General features: G+C 39.3%; 1 protein-coding gene across 4 annotated transcripts; it reads left to right on the forward strand.

Moving 5' to 3' along the window:
- Nucleotides 1–247: 247 nt before the first annotated feature.
- On the forward strand, nucleotides 248–8,755 carry tp53i13 (tumor protein p53 inducible protein 13). Of its 4 annotated transcripts, XM_077611991.1 has the most exons (11): nucleotides 273–627; nucleotides 894–967; nucleotides 1,033–1,196; nucleotides 1,290–1,367; nucleotides 2,417–2,452; nucleotides 3,949–4,007; nucleotides 4,226–4,304; nucleotides 5,327–5,455; nucleotides 6,460–6,633; nucleotides 7,074–7,809; nucleotides 8,464–8,755. In XM_077611991.1, the coding sequence occupies exons 3-11, from the start codon at nucleotides 1,098–1,100 to the stop codon at nucleotides 8,568–8,570; spliced, it is 1,497 nt and encodes a 498-aa protein (XP_077468117.1). In that variant the 5' UTR covers nucleotides 273–627; nucleotides 894–967; nucleotides 1,033–1,097; the 3' UTR covers nucleotides 8,571–8,755. The 4 variants fall into 4 exon arrangements, with proteins under 4 accessions (XP_077468119.1, XP_077468117.1, XP_077468118.1 ...); XM_077611993.1 differs by lacking the exon at nucleotides 894–967 and having other exon boundaries at nucleotides 248–333; XM_077611992.1 differs by lacking the exon at nucleotides 894–967.
- Nucleotides 8,756–14,784: the final 6,029 nt, after the last annotated feature.

The following is a 14,784-nucleotide window of genomic DNA, read 5'->3' on the forward strand; positions in this document are numbered from 1 at the left end:
GGATGGGCTGGATTGAAGTGTTGGAAATATGACATTTCGAAACCCTTTCAAAATAAATCAAATTGTTATTATTTGTTATTCTAAAAAAATAAAAAGTTTAAACACAGTAGACTAAACCTTATGTTTTAATGACTGGACTCGATATATACATTCACAACTCGGCTGGTATGTGTTCAACACGTAAAATAATGCGTGCTTGCCTTTATTTTGAAAGTTGTTGAACCGTTTACCGATGCCAACAGGTAATGCTTGTTCTACTACACGTGAAGACAGATTATATCTGTATGAAGCAGGAAATGCTGCGTTTCTTTACGAAACACTACTTTTTAAATTGTAAGAGCTGCAAAGGGAGGTTTTTGCAAAAGTAGTTTACTCAAGTGTGCCGAATTTGGGTATAAATTATACAACTGGAACGCTAAAACTGAGCATATCGTACATAACTGAGATTGATATGTTTTTATAATTATGACTTAACTAGACAGTTAACCTGATAAATTTAATTTTTATTAGTATAGTAAAGTACAATGTAGTATAGTAACATTTTGTGTATAGTTTGTGTTCTTCAACTTTTAACAACTTTTAACAGTCGACAAGGCCGAGAAAATCAAGTCAAACTGCACGTACTTGGTAATTATAACACGATTTTCAGAGTAAAGAGTGGCGGTTTTAAGGAGATCCCTGAATCTGGATTGATATCGTCACATTATCTTTGAAACTAACGGGTTTAATTCCTTACATAAGATTATACCGGAAAAATTAATATCCGTGTTTTTTATCATACGTTCACGGAATTGTTATCTTATTTTGAAAGTACTACCGCCATTGACATCGTGTACACGTACTTTGTATTGCTATAGTCATGTTTCAATTTAACAACAAAACACTTTGTTTAGTTTGTTGTCTTAAAACCTCGAGGATGTAACCCACAATCTGGCACAACCTAAATGGATTCGACACGAAGAGCACGGTACTATTCTACTGTACAGCGCCTTTGTTCGGAGTTTGAAAAACTTTCTTCGATTGTCGTTTTAGTTGCTGAAGCAGCCTGGATCCTTCGGTCCATGGGATTCTTTCTCCAACCTGGATGACCGACAACTATGCTGGGCCACACGGTGGGCGTGCTGGCCGCACTGTGGTTCTGTTTTGGTCGATATAATGCCTCTGACTATTTGATGACAGATTGTGACAATGGAAAGGTGAATATTATTTTACTGTTATTGTTTTTTTTGTATTAGAGATGCCTATTTGTTAATTGTGAAAATTCATTCGTTAATTTGTCTCCTGTAAAGCGAATGGTGGCACGGGATCTACCAAGTGATGCAAACTACTGGAGCTGTCCAGCTTCCGCGTGGTTAGACTCCACACAGGTAACCATGGTTACTGGAGATTCCACAATCATCTCCGAGATGTATTTCTTTCTATGAATGCTTGAGAGAACTGACGAGTAATTTACATCAGACCACCAATCATTTTCAATTCTGAACATTTTTAAAACCATCGTCCAAACTTCAATTTTGATTGGCCCATAGCCAATTCTATAAATTTGATTAAATATGTAACTGTATGTCGGCTGGCCCCCGGGTGTCCACCGCCTCGTGCCTGAAAGTCAGCTGGGGTGGGCTCCAGTACCCCCTACAACCCTTGTGAGGTTAAAGCGGTTCAGAAAATGAATTAAGGTAACTGTATGAGTGGTTAGCACATTGGCCTCGTAGTTCAGAGATCAAGAGTTCAATCACATGTTTGGTCAGTCCTCACTGTGTGTAGTTTGCATGTTCTACCTGGGCTTGCGTGGATTTCTCCAGGAACTCTGATTTTCTCCCACGTCCCAAAAACATGCTAGGTAGGTAGGCTCGTTGAACACTTAAAATTGCCCCTATGTATGAGCGTGAATAGTCCGTCTCCTTGTGACCTGCGATTGGCTGGCCATCGATTCAGGGTGTCCCCTGCTCAGTGGCCATAGTTAGCTGAAATAGGCTCCAGAACCCCTCGTAACCCTTGTGCGGATAAGTGGTTCAGAAAGTGAATAGAGGATTAAATAGGGCCCAAACAACAAGCTTAATTTAGCTTACATTTTCACTTGAGCTTCAAAACTAGATAGAGCTAGTCACTTAAACAGTGCCTTGCCATTAGCTCAGGTGTCAAAATTCTGTCAAAATTATGTTGCATTTGCTCTTTTGTTTTCCATGAATAAACTTACATTAAAAAATAATTGATTGTTATAAATTAAGCTCTTTTTGATGATTTTCTTAACATTCTCTCTTTGTTTTCCAAGTTTTTTAGTAGTACAAATCCATACTGCGGCTCACAAATTGTATCTACTTTTGTCCTTAGTCTAACCTCAAACACCTACTCCCATAATTTCATTGTATGATTTATTCCCTCTACTTCCCTCAACATTTTTTTTGTTTTTCCAAAGAGACTCCCAAGTGTGGACACTGTGTATGATCCCGAGGTAAGCAAACAATGAAACTAGTCCATTGTTATGTGTTAATCAACATGTTGCCTTCATTAGTGATAGCAGCAGCAAAAGGTCAGGGTAGACATTCAGTGTCCCTTCAGCAGTGGTCCTCAATCCAGGACGTCTTATCCAAAAAGTCAACATTGGCGCACTTAATTCACTCTCATAATCTTGCGTTTCTGTGTCATTTGATTGGTAAACAATACTCTTCTATTGTGATCGACTGATATGGGTTTTTCAGGACCGATACCAATTATTAGTAGTTAGAGGAGGCCGATAATCAATACTTGTAGCCGATATTGCAGTACAAGTGTAAAATATGGTGGAAAAAAAGTAATAATGCAAAATGTATGTTATTGAATGTACAATTCAACGTTATTTGTACAGTGGCAAGGCAACGGATGTTTAAGTGGTAAAATTAGCTTTGGTGCTGGGTTACCTTATAAAGCGTGATTTATGGATGGGTGTGTGTGTGTGTGTGTGTATGTTAAGATTCTCTCGCTACTTTTGTCCAAACCGTGCGTCATAGAGAGTTGACACTATGGTGCCCAGAAACGGCTGTCGGATCCTAATAGACGAGTGATTGAATTTCTTTATCTTCTCCAAGTGTGTAAACTCAAGTTTTGAGCATTTGCAAGGATTATCGTTGAGTATGTCTGACCAGAAATATGTTAACTTGCTGCTCTCAAGTGGTAGTTTTAAGCATTACACATCTGCAGATTTGAAATATCCATACCTTGTTCAGTGCATGCATGCACACTGGAGTGCTTCCGCTTAGTCATTTCCGCTTGAAGTTAGTTGCATGAACTACGCAACAGCACCGCTATGTTGTGAGTTTTGATTTTTGTCATATTTTCACTTTGGTTTACAATGTTTAAAAAAAATAACACCCAAACATTAACTACTAGGTAAAATTCGTCATCCTTTCCTTTGAAATTGACAGTCAGTTTTCTTTACTCTTTCCTAAAAGGCATACTACTCCTGCTTCTGTATAACTGTACATAATTGTATACACGTTTGCTGTGCTACGCGTGTAACTGAAATGTTCCTTTCTCATCTAACCCATTTTTCAAAAGATTTTTTTTTTTTACAGCGCAACAGCTGTCTTTTGGTTCTAAACAAGCAGGGCGCTGGGAATTCAAGCATAGCAGTCGTAACAAGATCAAAAGCCTTGGACTTAACGAGCATCTGATCGCTTATGTTAGGGAGACAGAACAGGCAGGAGAAAGAGAGAGAGAAGTGTGACTGTATCTGAGCCAAAATAACCTATAATTCTAAATTGATTTCAATATATTGGATGGTCAGATTTGAAAACGTGCCGTTACCAATATACGTTAAATGTCCAAATATCGGCCGATAATCGGCCAGATCACTACTATTTTGTCTTGCAATTATTGTCTGATTACGTCCACTCGATAATGTTCTGATGGCTTACTGAACAATTTTATAATAAACCTAAAGTCCTTTTTTGACCATTTTTCTCCTAATAGCCCGCGAGGCAGGTCTGCATGAATGAACTCATTTCCTACCAGCACAGCATCCCCAACAGGTATTCCTTTCCAAAGAAATGTCGTGATCTTAGCCTATTCTGGCAATACAGTTATACTCTGTCTTCATCCTGACAAAGTCATTTATTACTTTTCGACATATTTAAATTACTGAATTTCTTTTTTAAAACTCCTAATATTTCTTAGAATTCATGCAGAATTCATGATTAAAGAAAACTAATTTGTTACATTTAATGTGAATATGCTTTGTGTTTTGCAGTGGTGCATTCAGACCAGTCAGAGCAGAGAGTGGGGAGTACTTGTACTGTCCTCCTCAAAGATGGCTTAATAACCTTCACGTGAGTTCTAGAAGCATGCATTATTATGCATGAACAGTAGGACACAGTTTGGAATTGCAGGGGTTTTATTTATTTCTTTATCTTTAGCAACATACAGTGGTACCTCGACATACGATCTTAATCCGTTCCGGGACTGAGATCGTATGTCGAGGTTTTCGTAACTCGAGCGGACGTTTCCCATTGAAATGAACTAAAAACAAATTAATTCGTTCCAACCCTCTGAAAAAACACCAAAAACAGGATATTGGATTGGAAAAAATGTTTTATTTCTTCTAATTCGCCATCTATTAACAAAGTAACACATAACTAGTGGTTTAATAGTAATAAAATGTGTTTAATCTAACTAAAATTGGGCGGATTTCGCCGACGGGAGAGAGAGAGAGAGAGACGGACAGAGAAAGGGGTGGGGGCGTTAATTCGTTCCAAACCTCTGAAAAAACACCAAAAACATGAAATTGGATTGGAAAAAATGTTTTATTTCTTCTAATTCGCCATCTATTAACAAAGTAACACATAACTAGTAGTAATTAATAGTAATAACATGTGTTTAATATAACTACAAATGGGTGGTGTTGTGTGCACGAGTATACTTCATTACCCAGAAAACCCTATTTTTGCCCGCGCATGCGCGTTGTGCGTTTCCTGGTCGAAACTCGTCTGAATAAATCGTTCAGTGCTCGTAGATATCTGTTTAGACGAAAGAGATGCGGCAAAAAAAGACAGTGCGCTACAATGATAAACAGCCTCTCATGTCATGGCCACCTGGCTTTCTTGCATCTCGAAATTTTTCTCGTATCTAGGGCGAATTATTTAATCGAACTTTTCATCGTATCTCGAATATCTCGTAGGTAGAGAGCTGCTCGTAGGTCGAGGTACCACTGTACTTACCTAGTCTTGTGCTATTACAGAATAGTTTGTGCTTTGACAAAAAGATTGCATTCAATTGTATACATTCACATGATAAACTGTAAGAAGTGATAACTCCATATTTTTCATATTTATGTTTGCTTTGGGTTTCCCAGAACGGAGCAGCTGTATTGCTTTACCATCCGTGCGCAGCCTTAAGCGAGCGTCCGCTTTTATCCACTTTGGCCCACTCGTGTCTGCACAACTACATTATCAGCCCTCACCCGCAACTCAACAAATCCCTGGTTAGTGAAAACATTACCATCTGAAAGAACAAGGGGGGAAAAACACACAATTTATTCCCCGGTTGCTATACAGCAGGGGGGTACCAGGACATTTCGTCGACGGACACTTCGTCCCTGGACGTTTCGTCGAACGGACGTTTGGTCGAACGGACGTTTGATCGCCGGACAGTTCGTCGACCGGACACATACATTTTTTAATAAAATAATTGTATTTATTGCCTTTTATTTTAAAAATGGAGCGCTCAACGTAGGAACCCCGTTTCGTGCGTAGTGTGTTTAGAGACGAGCCCATTTAGTACGCACATGCCCAAATGTTAATGTGTTTGTGTTGTGGACCGAGTTTTTGCTTGTTTTATTTTCTTTAATAAAGAATATGTGAATTTCCTTTGTCTTCTTTAATAGTGGTTAAGGTTAGTGGTTAAGGTTAGGCGAACTGTCTGGCGACAAAGTGTCCGGCGACGAATTGTCCAGTCGACGAAGTGTTTGTTCGACGAACTGTCCGGCGACCAAACGTCCGTTCGACAAAACGTCCGGGGACGAAGTGTCCGTCGATGAAGTGTCCGTCGATGAAGTGTCCGTCGATGAAGTGTCCGTCAACGAAATGTCCGGTCACGCAGCAGGGGTTACCAACTCCGGTCCTAGTAATTTGTTTTCTATGCCTCCTCAAACTCTGAATCATATGATTAACTCCTCAGTAATCTCTCAAGAAGCCTGATCCAATCCCAATTATTCAATTTGTGTGTTGGAGAATGGAGATTTGGAAAACAGACTGGATATGTGCCCTCGTGGACCAGCATTGGTGACCCCTGCGATACAATATTGGATTAAATCTTACTGTTAGCTGTTTTCATGCCAGCCTTTTTAGAGTATTTTAACCATTCTTTTTTTCTAGACTCATTGAATAATGTGTTCTATAATCATTTGTAAACCAACTCTCCCAATTAGGTTTGCTTCTTTCCAACATTTGGAAAACATAATGTGAGGATTTGTACATATGTGTTCAGCCAGTAGCTTTGGTGTCTTGGGGGAGAACTTTGGAGCTTTCCACTGCGGCCTCTTCAGAAGTTTGTGATTGGCTGGAGAGCATGATGACCTCAAACATTTGGAAAAATGGCAAGTACAACTTTCTGTTGACACAAGCAGCAGAGCAAGATGGACAGAAACACCAAACACAAAAGGTACATCGCAGTGAACCCAAGGTTTGAGTTTGTGTTATTACATTTGTAAAGTCATTATTTAATGTCACGTATAAAACCTGCCCTACTCGTGTGGAAAAATATGAGATCCGGACACCCCGGCTATTAACCTGTCCACTTATCCAACTGCCTATCCACACATATTCACCCAATTCTATTCAGAGTAATGTCAGTGTTGGATCACACTCCATTAAACTTCCATATGAACAAATACACACACAAAATGGAATATTAATTTGTTCAAAAAATACGCTCTGCATTTTTTGTTCACTTTTTCTGTGAATTGCTTTACCTCATTACATGGAGTTAACCTGTTTTGATTCTGTGATATCTTCCAAAATTGACCCTATTTTTCTGATTTGATGCAACCTCATGTTTATAAATCTATACGTATATGAAAGCTGTTTTTTCCAAATTCACAGGAGTCTGTGAGGAAATGCTGTGAGCAGATCATCTCATTGTGGGTGAAAGGGGTGAAAGAGAAGAAAGGTTCCCTACTAAAGAGCAGAAATGATGAAGTTCTGCAGAGACAGGAAAGGGCTCTCATTCCACCTAAACAGGATGGCGTGAAAGCAAACCGAACTTCTCACTTGACAAAGCTGGAAATGAAATCTATCCCAGAAAACAGCAGTACTCGTGGGGCAAAGACATCTTTAACTCTTCAAAACATTCCAAATCAGAATTTTCCATTCCAGCCACCAACCTTTTTAAAAACTACTCCACTTAAAGGGTCGAAAGTAAAACGGAGAAAGTCTGCTGTACATGGACACACACCGGGAAATATATTAGATGTTCGAGAAAGAGAGTTGGCGCAAGAAGGTGACATACACTCGTTAAAGGGGCAAGACCAGTCTGGAGCGGCAAATCGCTCCCGGCTAGAGCTGGAAAGTAACATGGCAAACAGCGACAAATGTGGTAGCTGCACGCCGGGACATCAGTGCGATTGTGTCAAAGAGTCCAAAGATGGAGCCAAGCTCATGAGCGGCGACTTGCCGAGGCTCTCCAGATCGAATGAAGCGGTGTGGGCAGCGGCCGCGCTGGGCTTTCTGCTAGTTCTCCTCACCCTGTCGGTGCTACACACACGCCTGTACCGCCATTGGAGGACCATGCCGAGTCTGTACTGGCACGACCCACAGCAAGATTATGACAGGGTGGAAGGTTGGTAACTACTTCGTACACAAAAGAAAATCATATAATAATAATAATAATAATCAGACATAGGCTTTGTCATCATCATTGACTCGACAAAAGCCTAATTGTCATCATACCCAGCTGCGTCATTAGGTATTTATATTTGTTCGTTTTTTATTTGCATTTTTTAAAATGATTCCTATTTGAATAATCCATTATTTCTTAAAACAGATCCTTCAATTAATTAATCTCATCTCATTTTCTGAACTGCTTTATCCTCATTAGGGTTGCGGGGGGTGCTGGAGCAATTAATTAATTAAATTTATATATAGTGCAAGACGTCCTAGTAAGAAAATGTAGAGCCGTAGTAGAACAACTGTGGTGCACAAGCATGCTGTCATACTGGATTTTTTTTCCACTACGGTTTAATTTTTTTCCATATTACTTGGAACACATTTTGCCAACTTGTAAATTGGTGCAAGTTGGGATACAAGCTGTGGATAAAAACAGAAATATGAAGGGACCCTTATTCCTTGTCACTGCTATGCTAAATCTAGCACAAGACAGGCATACCATGAAATTTCAAAACTATCAAGGTATTCTTGAGTTGTCCCAAATTTGGGTCTGTTGGATCTTTTAAGGGTACTATGAGCTAATTTTTCGATTGTGTGTGTCTTTCAGATGTAATTCAAAGAAGGCTACAAATCGCAAAAAGGAGGCGGAAGAGAGGCCGAAGACAAGAGTGTGTTCTCCTTCCCAGCTCCTCAAGTTCTGATGAATTCATGTAAAATGAAGGAATTACGGTACTTAAAGACTGAGTGAAGTTTGGATTATGGTGTATAATATTTGAACCTTTTTAGATGTTTTGTTTTGAACATGCAACCATGGTCATGCACAGTGTGGGATGTTCTTTTTGTTCTGAAAGATCTGGTTAAACAAGTTTTAACAAAAATATAGGCAAGACATTATTGAAGCTTCCATGACCAGTTCTCTTTATTGGATCGAGAAAAGGCGAGATTCTCGTTATTCTGACTCCATTTTTAAAGCATTCATTGCCTCCACCCAAAGTGGGCGTTAACCTAAACGTGTTGAGGTAAAAGATTCTCAAGATATAACATCTTTCTTTCAACTAAAGGAACAGGATGTCCAGGCAGGCCAGTAATGATCAAATTGGTAAAATATTTTCAACTGCCAGAACACAGATAAATTGTTTTTACAACAAACCCCAATAGTTACCTGCTGTTTTTCACGCATTGTTGTGAAGCCTCTGCCAAGACAAAATGATCAAATTAGGGGTCGCAGGCGGTGCTGGAGCCTATCTCAGCTGACTTCGGGCCAGAGGCGGGGGACAACACCCTACCATGCATGTTTTTGGAATGTGGGAAGAAACCGGAGTACCCTGAAGAAACCCACGCAGGCCCGGGGAGAACATGCAAACTCCACACAGGTGGACGTGAACTGGATTTGAACCCAGGACCCCAGAACTGTGAGGCCGACGTGCTAATCGCTCTCCCCACCGGGCCTCCCTGGTTTGTATATGTATTTTATATTTAATTTAGCTTTGAATACATTTATGTAAACCCCTTTTCCTTTTTAAATATTGTTTCTGAGTAATACTTTGGGTTTTACCTTTGACATTTTAGTTGGGAATTCAGTGATAAAAAAAAAAAATAGTTTTTGGTAGTCCTCTTTGAAATATATACAGGTTTTCAGCATCAATAATAACCTGGGTGGCTGGGCAGCTGAGTGGTTAGTTTGCATGTTCTCCCGCGTGGGCTCCGGGTGCTCTGTGATTGACTGGCCACCAATTCAGGGTGTCCCCCGCCTCTGGCCTGAAGTCAGCTGGGATAGGCTCAAGCACCCCCCGCGACCATAGTGAGGATAAAGCGGTTCAGAAAATGAGATGAGACAATGAAGCATTCTTTGTTTCAAATGTTACATTTTTAATGGACTAATATGGCCTGGAATAAAGGTGAGTTGATGTAAAATTGTTACTCAATATTTGATAAAATTAATGTACTGACAAACAGTGTTTTATAGCATAAAGACCACAAAAATCACGACTATTCTACGTCGTCTTCTAAACATGGACATTGAGTTGGGAGGACAAACCACCTCGTCGAGCACGGTAAGCCAGCTACCATCTTTTCCACATTCAATATGGCAGGACATTATGGGCGTGGTTACGACAATTGTCGACGCAGCTGCGTAAATTATGCAGATGTGCAGTATCGCGTCCTTTCGAACTGCCTCAGCCTTTCCATGCTGATGGGCAACTAGCATGCCAACGAGGTAAGGCTTTGAGCAATTCACTGGCGTAAGTGCATTTTTATCATGCTACGCGATTTTTTTTAGGAATCAATTGAGCCAACAAATGTGTTAGCTTAATGCCAGGTTGAACACGCTGTTGATAATTTAAGTTTGGGCTCCTTTTCACACCGGCTGTGTGCCGTATGTGACGAGCTTAGCATTAGTGTCACGATTACGATTCCCATTGGACTTAAAAAGTTGTCAATTTTCTCTCCATTATTGAGTCGTGTAGAAAGTCTTTTAATTTAATCAAACCCGAGACATCAACGGACAGTTTGCTGGGTAAATGCTCACTCAAAAATGACATCCAGAGGCACGACTTAGTTCCTGATGTGTTGTATGTAATGATAGTTTTCACTGCGAGTGCTAAATACCCGTTTCCAATTTGTAATTGTTCTGTTTTCACAAAAAATCATTTATACAAATATCGTTAAGCCAACTTTCTCCTAGCTGTTAATGTCAGTCTGTATATTTAATCACCTTGTCTGGAAAAATGAAAATAGCATTGATCACTCGTTAACTTATTTTCGTTCATTATTTTTCTTGATCGTTTATTAAATTTCTTGAAAGATATCTATTTCCTGTAATAATTATTGGCAACTCCCAAATAGCTTGGTTAAATCAGGTTTTCCCTGTTTAGCATCAAGATGCAGCTCTTCCTGTGTGATCAGGGTAAAACGAGTTCCCAAAAAAAAAACCTAATCCCATCTATTGAATCTGCTATAAATTAGACGCTCCCCTACTTACGAACATTCGAGTTACGAACAACGGTACATAGGAACATGTCTGCGCATGTGGCATATGTCAAAAAATGTTCGGAAAGAGATGCTGTAAGTTAGATTTTGTATTGCGCGCCTTTTTCCGAGTAGTGCTATTTGACGCTTGGCGCTGTGAGAGGGAGGAGGCTCAGCAACGTGTCGAGCAGGAGCAGGAGGAACATGCAGCTAGCTCTTCATGCCTGCCCAGAACACTCACACCCTCGAGACTGGGCCAGATCAAGGTAAAACCAGTTCCAAAAAAGAAATCAACTAAGCCTATCTATTGACTCTCCAGTCTCTATATATGATATATATTTTTTTTGCATGCATGCATCAGGCCCATGTCCAGGTGATCTTCCTCGCAGGTTGCCCGCTTGATGATGACCCTCTAAACTCTGCACTTTGGAGAATGCTGGCAAGCTTCTGGTAAGTTAATGTATTTGTTTATTGTAGAATATCCAAGTATTCATCCAAATTTAAAAGAAGAGGCAAGCCATTTCATTTAAAACGAGTGGCAATAATAACGAAGCTTGATGCGCGTGAGAGTGTTAAGCGTTTCACGGGCATTGAATCGTTCGACCGTCAGTACCATTTATAAACAGAAAGATCGAGCAGCAGGACCCAAATATTGAACGTTGCACAAAGTTTGCAAATCAATTGAATGATGCCATACAGTGCTACCGCATCATTTATGATGAAAAAAAGAAGAAAACTGTGCAATCGTCATTAGGTCGCTTCTTTTGGCCAGTTTCTAATACATAAATCTCTCTCTCTCTCTCTCTCTCCAGTACTGTACATATTCTCTCCATTTTATTAAATGTTTTTTTTTCAGTACAAACCAATGCGTGTTACTTATACAAGCCTTAAACATACAAATGCACTTATATAAACCTTCAATATACTTATATCGGCCTTAAACATAAATTATAATACAAAATATAGCACTGAATCAACTTACAAACAAATTCAACTTATGAACAATCGCTCGGAACCAATTGCGTTCGTAAGTAGGGGAGCGTCTGTATATGTTTTGACGAAAGTTTGGCGACACTCTTTTTCCTTGTCGACGATAATATCAAATATTTAATCATCTTATTAGACGTGCTTCATAACTGAGCAAAGAATACCCCGAGATTTGGTACAAACGTAAAGCTGGCATGCAAAATGACTTGAATGGCTGGACATCGTAAGGCTTTTTCTTTTTAAAAAAGTGGTCTATGTAAAGTAAAGCTTTTATTTGTTTAAAAAATAAATACTATGTATATATAGTCAGGCTTTTTTCTTTAAAAATGACCATGTATATTAAGGGTTTTTATTAAAAAATGACCATGTATAGTAAGGCTTTTTAATTAAAAAAAAACGACCATGTACAGTAAAGCGTTTTTCTTAAAAGACGACATAGTATAGTAAGGCTTTTTTTCTTAAAAAATGACTAGTATTGTAAGGCTTTTTTCTTAAAAAAAACGACATCGTATTGTAAGGCTTTTTTCGTAAAAAACGACATAGTATAGTAAGGCTTTTTTCATAATAAACAACATAGTATAGGCTTTTTTCTTTAAAGACGACATAGTATAGTAAGGCTTATTTTCTTTAAAAACGACACAGTATAGTAAGGCTTTTTTGTCTTTAAAAACGACATAGTATAGTAAGGCTTTTTATTTACAAAAAAGACCATGTATAGTAAGGCTTTTTTCTTAAAAAATGACCATGTATAGTAAGGCTTTTTTGTTTAAAAAAAGACCATGTATAGTAAGGCTTTTTTTCTTTAAAAACGACATAGTATAGTAAGGCTTTTTTTCCTAAAAAACGACATAGTATAGTATGGCTTTTCCCCCCTAAAAAAACAACATAGTATAGCATGGCTTTTTTTCTTGAAAAACGACATAGTAGAGGAAGGCTTTTTCCCTAAAAAACGACATAGTATAGTATGGCTTTTCCCCCTAAAAAACGACATAGTATAGCATGGCTTTTTTTCTTGAAAAACGACATAGTAGAGGAAGCCTTTTTTTCTTAAAAAACATTTCAGAAGACACTGTAGTCCAGTGGCAAGAACAATGGGTTGAAATTGAAGTTGGACACAAGTTCAAATCTGGAGTGAGTTCAAGTCCACTATTTGCAAATCTCAAATTGTTTATTGAGGTGATGAAAATGATAAATATAACTTCCAATCATCTCATTTCAGAAGTCACTGTGGTCCAGTGGCAAAGACAATGGGTCAGACAGACCTCAAGTTAGTGGATTTGACTGCCATGTGGGAGATGGGGTTCGAATCCCGCTCTCGTTTGACTAATCACTACACTAGTAGTTCAGTAAATGGGTAATCCTTTTTTCATTCAAATAAAGACTTAGTCATTTTTTTCAGCAAAACAATATTTCCGGTCAGCCTTCGGCTGACCGGAAGACAGTTGGGAGGGGGGGTTCCTGGTGGTGTTCGACAGTCGGCCTGCGGCCGACTGCCGACACCATACAGTCGTTGACTGGCGACACCGGGACGTGAACCCTCGACACCCACGTCGCAGGCAGGTGACTTACCCACTACACCACGAGGCGGCCCGCCTATACATGATTGGAAGTTATATTTATCGTTTTCATTACCTAAATAAACAATTTGAGAATTGCAAAGAGTGGAATTGAACTCATTCCTGATTTGAACTTGAGTCCACCTGAAGATCTGACCCATTGTCTTTGCCACTGGACCACAGTGACTTCTGAAATAATTTGATTGGAAGTTATATCTATCCTTTTCATTACCTAAATAAACAATTTGAGAATTGCAAAGAGTGGAATTGAACTCACTCCTGATTTGAACTTGAGCCCACCTGAAGTTCTGACCCATTGTCTTTGCCACTGGACCACAGTGACTTCTGAAATGTTGTGATTGGAAGTTATATTTATCCTTTTCATTACCTAAATAAACAATTTGAGAATTGCAAAGAGAGGAATTGAACTCATTCCTGATTTGAACTTGAGTCCACCTGAAGTTCTGACCCATTGTCTTTGCCACTGGACCACAGTGACTTCTGAAATGACCACAGTGACTTCTGAAATGATGTGATTGGAAGTTATATCTATCCTTTTCATTACCTCAATAAACAATTTGAGAATTGCAAAGAGTGGAATTGAACTCACTCCTGATTTGAACTTGAGTCCACCAGAAGTTCTGACCGTTTGTCTTTGCAACTGGACCACAGCGACTTCTGAAATGAAGTGATTGGAAGTTATATTTATCCTTTTCATTACCTCAATAAACAATTTGTGAATTGCAAAGAGTGGAATTGAACTCACTCCTGATTCCCACCTCAAGTTCTGAACCAATATTTTTGCCACTGGACCACAGCAATAACTAGGAGAAGAACCAGAAGTCAGATTTATTCTCCGACTTTCTTAGCCTTACTATACTATGTCGATTTTTTAAAGAAAAAAGCCTTACTATATACAGACGCTCCCCTACTTACGAACATTCAACTTACGAACAACGGTACATACGAACATGTCTGTAAATTGCGTTTAAGTCCAAAAATGTTCGCAAGTCCAATTTTGTATTTCGCGCCTTTTTCGGAGTAGTACTTCTTTCCGCCGCTAATACCAACGCCTGGCGCTGTGAGAGCTCAGCTCACCCAGCATCTACCTTCTTCTTCGTTGCAATGCAGAAGTGCGTGAATGTATCTCCAGTGTGCAAAGAACCTTTTTCATTTGTATCATTAAATATCTCATGCATCCAATATTGAATATGGTTGGTAAAAAGCTAAAGGCTTCTATTGAGGGAGTTGCAAGGAAGAGGCAAGCCATTTCATTTGAAACGAGTGGCAATAATAACGAAGCTTGATGCGCGTGAGAGTGGTGAGCGTTTCACGGCCATTGAATCGTTCGACCGTCAGTCCCATTTATAAACAGAAAGATCGAGCAGCAGGACCCAAATATTGAACGTTGCACA

The sequence above is a fragment of the Stigmatopora argus genome, chromosome 10, assembly GCF_051989625.1.
Source record: "Stigmatopora argus isolate UIUO_Sarg chromosome 10, RoL_Sarg_1.0, whole genome shotgun sequence".
NCBI lineage: Eukaryota > Metazoa > Chordata > Actinopteri > Syngnathiformes > Syngnathidae > Stigmatopora > Stigmatopora argus.